The sequence below is a fragment of the Staurois parvus genome, unplaced genomic scaffold, assembly GCF_062004578.1.
Source record: "Staurois parvus isolate SC_StPar_1 unplaced genomic scaffold, SC_StPar_1.0 ptg000629l, whole genome shotgun sequence".
NCBI classification, from domain to species: Eukaryota; Metazoa; Chordata; class Amphibia; order Anura; family Ranidae; genus Staurois; species Staurois parvus.
This window is the reverse complement of record NW_028318425.1, coordinates 831,452-837,451: the sequence shown is the minus strand read 5'-3', so window position 1 is coordinate 837,451 and position 6,000 is coordinate 831,452. Positions and strand designations below refer to the sequence as shown.

Here is a 6,000-nt window from a genome sequence, read left to right as displayed (position 1 = left end):
GCAGGATCAGTGACCAGGGAAGCTACTGATGGAACACAATGGGGATATTTACTAAAACTGGAGCACTCAGAATCTGGTGCAGCTGTGCATGGCAGCCGATTAACTTATAACTTCAGCTTCTTCAATTAAGCTTTGTCAATAAAACCCGGAAGGTGATTGGTTTCTATGCAGAGCTGCACCAGATTTTGCACCATGCAGTTTTAGTAAATAACTACCAATGTGTGTTCCACCAGCTGCAGTGGAGTACAGAGGGGACATCAAGGGTCTAATAGACCTCATGGGGTAGATTTACTAAAATTGGAGAGTGCAAAATCTGGTGTAGATCTCCTTTTGCTTTGTCAAAGCTTCATTGAACAAGCTGAAGTTAAAAGTTAAAAGCTGATTGGGTACCATGATTCTGCACTATGCAGTTTTAGTAAATCAGCCCCCATATTTCTCATAAAGAGTGCCTGTCACCTATATGCTATCACATTGGGGACTATTGGCAATAAAGTCATGCAAAAGAAAAGTTTAAAATATTTAAAGAAACACATAAAAAAGAATTATAGTTATAGAGCCTACCCGAGCCTACCCCCCCCCCCCCCACACACACACACACAAATGCATGCATTGGAGTGCCTATTAATGAAAACAGTGATTGTCCTGCTCATTTCTAATAGCATTGCACATGCTGAAGTGAGATCAATAATTCTATCATCAGAGCTGCTGTGTAACTCTCAACTGATGCCTTGTAGGGGCTTCTAAAGACACAGGCACACACAATTTTAATTCTTGACCTATTAGGTATCTGTTTATGTGGCCCAACTTCATCTTTTACATTTTACCAAAGAATTGGGTCATTTATTGCATTTATGTGCCCATGAAGTATATTTTATACTGAAATTTTGTATTTCATAAACCATTAACTGTTTATATTGTATAACATAATACATTTATTTTCTAAGGTGTCTGCTGTCAGAAAATAAATGTTTTGGGGGGTTTAAAGTAATCTTCAGGCTTAAAATGATTTTTAAAACATGTAAACAAAACATTTAAAACATTTAAAAATGGCTCTGGGACTCAAGTGGTTAAAGTGATTGTAAATGCATTTTAATTTAAAAGCAAACCGACAGACAGGTTTATACTTCCCTGCTCTGTGCAATGGAATTGCACAGAGAGGCCCCAAACCTCCTCTTCTTCTGGCAGCAAAATGTACCTTCACCTGTGTAGACAAAAATCCTTGCACTGGCCCTGTTTAGATGGTTGTTATATAGAGTTCTAATGAAGACATAAAGGGGACAAGGCAACAGACATAATCATTGTACAAAGCTCTTTATTTGTATACGCCCTGGTCCACATCAGTGCTACTTTGAAATCACACTACTCTGTGCAACTCAGTGTCACTTCATTGTGGCTTGCTGACACTCTGCGTGACTTAATTTAACCGATTCTGCACCACCCTATAGCAGAAATACTGCTACAGAGCGGCATGGGTGCACAAAATTACATATATATACATGATTTTGCAGTTCTGGGCAGGGGGTGCATGTGCTCTACCCGCGCTGCCATTCGTGACCTCGGCTGTCAATCACCGGGTGATTACTCTCCGGTGATCGCCGGGGACAGACCCGTGTATTAACAACACAGATCTCTCCCTTGTACGCTCCTGCACACTGCTTTGTATGGCTCTGCATAGCAGAGCCATACAAAGCAGTGTGCTTATAGTGAAACACACACACAGCCCCCATAGTGAAACAGCACACAGTTAACCCTTTGATCACCCCAGATGTTAACCCCTTCCTGCCCAGTGCCAGTAGTACAGTGTCAGTGCTTTTTATTAGCACTAATCACTGTATTGGTGTCACTGGGGATGTCAGTGACACCAAGTCAGTTCCACCCAGTGTCAGAATGCCCGTTGCAGTCCCACTATAAGTCGCTGATCACCACCATTACTAGTAAAAAAAAAACCTCCAAAAATTCCGATAACTATACCACTATAACATTCATGTAAACCAATTAATTTACATATATTGGGATTTATTTTAGCAAAGACGTAGCAGAATACATTTTGGCCAAAATTTATGAAGAATTTAGATTTTTTAACTGGACATGTTTAAAAGCAAAAAGTAAAATTTTTTTCTCAAAATTGTTGTTTTTTAAGTTTATAGCACAAAAAATAAAAGACGCACAGGTGATCAAATACTACTGAAAGAAAGCTCTATTTGTGGCAAAAAAATAACATAAGTTTCATTTGGGTGCAGCATTGCATGACCGTGCAATTTTCAGTTAATTTACCGCACAAAATGGAAAATCTGTTTATGTCGGTCCCCACAGAGAGGACCAACCTAGTGGTGAAAAAATGTAGAGGAAATGCATGCTTAATGTTCTGCTTAAAGTGTAAGTAAAGACAATGTTTTTATATTTTGCATAGATTAACCACTTGCCTACCTGGCACTTATACCCCCTTCCTGCCCAGGCCAATTTTCAGCTTTCAGCCCTGTCACACTTTGAATGACAATTATGCGGTCATGCAACATTGTACCAATGTGAAATTTGTATCATTTTTTTCACACAAATAGAGCTTTATTTTGGTGGGATTTACTCACCATTGGGTGTTTTATTTTTTGGGCTATGAACAAAAAAATCAAAAAATTAGAGAAAAAAAAGTTTTCCTTTGTTTCTATTAGAAAATTTAGCAAACAGGTAATTGTTCTCCTTCACTGATGTGCATTGATAAGGCTGCACTGATAGGCAGCACTGATGGGCACTGATGGGCAGCACTAATGGGCACTGATAGGCAGCACTGATGGGCACTGATAGGCAGCACTGATGGCACTGACTGGCAGCACTGAACACTGCTGGGTGGCACTGTTGGGCACTGGTGGGTGGCACTGATGGGTGGCACTGCTGGGCACTGATCATCTGATGATTGGTGCCGATCCCTCCTCTGACAATTGCTGGTTATCAGCAGTACTTTCCTCATGCATTTCCCGGTGATCGCTGTGTAATTGGACACGGCTGATCACGTGGTAAAAGACCGCTGTGATTGGCCTTTTACCACATCATGTGATCAGCTGTGTCCAAAGGATACAGAGATTGTCGAGTGCGTGCCCCCCCGTGTCTCTCAAGAGAAAGGTGATGCGGCTGCAGGTGATTACAAGTGTAGGAATCATGCGGGCTAGTGTCAACCTAGCTTAAAAGTAAATTAGTTGTTCTTACCTTTTTCATTTTTTGTTGCATCACAGTTCTGTTGATCTCTCGTATCCACTTCCTGTCTACATGAACTCCGGTGATGGCTGCATGGCATTTCACAGGGTAGGTTTCCCGGTGGTGACAACAGTGGACCATGTCTGCATAGCTTGTGTAGAATCAGCCACTTGTAGTCTCAATCTGAAACCCAGGTGACAACACAGGAGCACAACTGGGGACAGTGGCAGAGTGTTGTCACCCTATAACAGGACGTGCCAAACAAGAAACATCATGACAAGATCACCAGCTATGGTTTTGTTGAAAGCTGCAGATATGAAATTACTTTTGAAATGGAATTTCAATGTTGAAGTTTATATGAAGTTTTATTGAGTGGGTTTACATCTTCTTTAATGATGAGTCAATTACTTTGAATCTCGGTACTTCAGCTGCTGCCTAGTGAACTTTTTATAGTTGTAGCTCAGGTGTGTCCTAGTGGCTGAACAACAAACTCAATGCAAATAGGTGTTCTCTTCGTGTTCAGCAGCAGGGAGGCTGTTCTTTGATCAGCCTACTTCGTCATGGACAAAATAAAAGCAAAAATGCAGTGTCGCCTCACAGCAAGTCCAAGTCTCTGCAGGTGACAGGTGTAAGGATCTGTCAGAAGCCCAAATCATGGAACTGACCCCTGATTCTTGCGTAGTCCTGAATGATGGCCACAGAATGCCATGCATTGGATTTGGCACCTATGCGCCCCAAGAGGTGGGTATGCTGTTCCTGGGGCTCCTGGGAGTCTTTTCTTTGGGCCTCATGTACAGCTCTTTATAAATTTATCTTACTATTAAATTACCAAAAGTGTTCAGAATTCACAGTCAGCTCTATGAACACTTGTCTTGCTTGTTTTCAAACACTAGCATAAAATGATATGTGATATTTATTATAGCAACTTGTCTTGTATTTTCCAATTGTGTCAGAAACAAATTAAATTTAGTGTTTTGTAAAGGGGTTTCTTTTCTAGTAGCTTTTCTTGCTGATGTTGAGTTTTGTATGTAAAAACATGACATTCTGACTTGCTTGTAGGAGATATTCAGGCTCCGCAGTGCGTGCATTTTTGTGTGTCACAGTTAAGGCAGCCTATCCATTTCAATGGGCTGCCCTACACATGAAATGCACACAGAAGAAGTGTATGACACTTTTTAAAAATAATTCTGCACCAAAATGCATGGTACTTAGTTACCATGCTTTTTATTGCATGTGTGTGTGGGGATGCCAATAGCTCTTCACTGCAGCATGCCTGCAAAAGAGCTCCACGTTTTTGTGCTTTTAGGCTTTCCTATTGTGTTTATCAACAATGCAGAACCTCTCAACTAACTACATGATTGGGACTTTTGTCTGGAAAATATTGTGATTGGGGGTGTCTTGTCCTGTCATTTCTTGATACTTTGTAAAAGTATATGTAAACAATACACACACACTTTTGTTTTCTTTTTTATAAGTGATCACATATCCTCTGTTCTCAGCTGCATAAGGAGCTAAGATAGCTGGGGGAGGAAGAACAGCATGACACTAATCTTCCCAGGGGATGTCAAAAGAAGTCTGAACACTGGAGGATATCAGGCTGAGTTCCCAGCACAGCTAGAGAACGGAGCACCCTGTGTTTTCATGTCTAGTCTGGTCAGCTTTTAATTGGAAAGCAGGGTGATTGGCAGGAACACCAGGGATTTCACACAAAGGAAGCAATACAAAAAGAACAGGATACTTTTTCATACAATTCATGGTACAGCAGGCACATATCAGGAATATGAAATATTGGGGTGACATATTCTTTAAGATGCATGTAATTTACTTTTTGATAGAGTAGGAAGTAGTTAGATTTAGTTTACATCGGCATTGCTTTCTGAAAAGACATCCGCAGTGGATCACTTTTTAGAGAGCAGTACAGGTACAACTGACAGGCATTCAAGAGGTGATACTGCCTCCTCTTGAACGCCTGTTTTTTTTTCCTTTTTGTCAGTTGACTTTTTTTCTTAAGGAAATTTGAGCCTAGAATTGAATGATCAAATTTGTACCTATCTGCAGAACATTACAGGAAGTATAAATTTAGTGTGGCAGTATGTATACAACCCCCTCCAGCTCCCTTTTCAGCTTCAGGGGGCAGTAAATCTTCAGCTTAGCTCCCTTTTTTACCACCCTTGACTGCAAGTGTAAAAAAGCCCTTAAAGTGTACACTTACTTCCCTCTCTCCTTCAAAAACACTGGCATCTTTGCCTGGCCTTCTGCCTGAGTTCAGGATCTTCAGTCATCTTGATTGGCCGGGTCAGGATGACATACTGTACATTCTTAAAAAGATTGCAAACTGGTAGGTTAGAAGTTTTGTTGCAGAAGAGTGCTCTGTTTATAAATGTCTTCACACAAGATTCATACAACTTTCATTCAAAATTCACACATTTTCTAACTTGATTCAGTTGCGAAATGCAGGTAAATCCTGGGTGGAATTTGTGTGAAAAAAATATATAAGTAGACCCAATAGTAAGACATGTGCAGAAAAAAAAATTGTTTCATTTACTTTTTTTTTTTTTGTTACATTAATAATGAAATTAGGTTTGTTACAGGTATTAATTTTTGACTGGTTTTGGAATTTGTCTAATGGATTTGAAGTATTTGAATCGAAAATATTGAATAAATTCAAATTAATTGTGAAGAATAGCTGGTTGTTAGGCAGTGAGGCAGCCTGCCGGGATTCCTGCTGATAGCAGAATGAAAACGAACAATGTTACATAAAGAAACCCCCCACAAAAATCAGTGTGAGGGTACCTTTGATTTTAAGAGGAACAT

At 40.1% G+C, this 6,000-nt stretch overlaps 1 protein-coding gene across 5 annotated transcripts in view; it reads left to right on the top strand.

The window, feature by feature from the left end:
* Positions 1–3,698: 3,698 nt before the first annotated feature.
* LOC149449342 (aldo-keto reductase family 1 member C15-like) overlaps positions 3,699–6,000 on the top strand; it is a 56,742-nt gene continuing 54,440 nt past the window's right edge. The window contains exon 1 of one of the 5 annotated variants that reach the window (XR_016315419.1): positions 3,699–3,927. Coding sequence is in view for 2 of the 5 variants with exons in the window: in XM_089693370.1 (XP_089549496.1) it covers positions 3,841–3,927 (87 nt within the window). In the remaining 3 variants the exon portion in view is untranslated. The remainder of the gene's footprint in view (positions 3,928–6,000) is intronic. The other 4 variants (XR_016315420.1, XM_089693370.1, XM_089693368.1 and 1 more) reach the window with 4 other exon arrangements.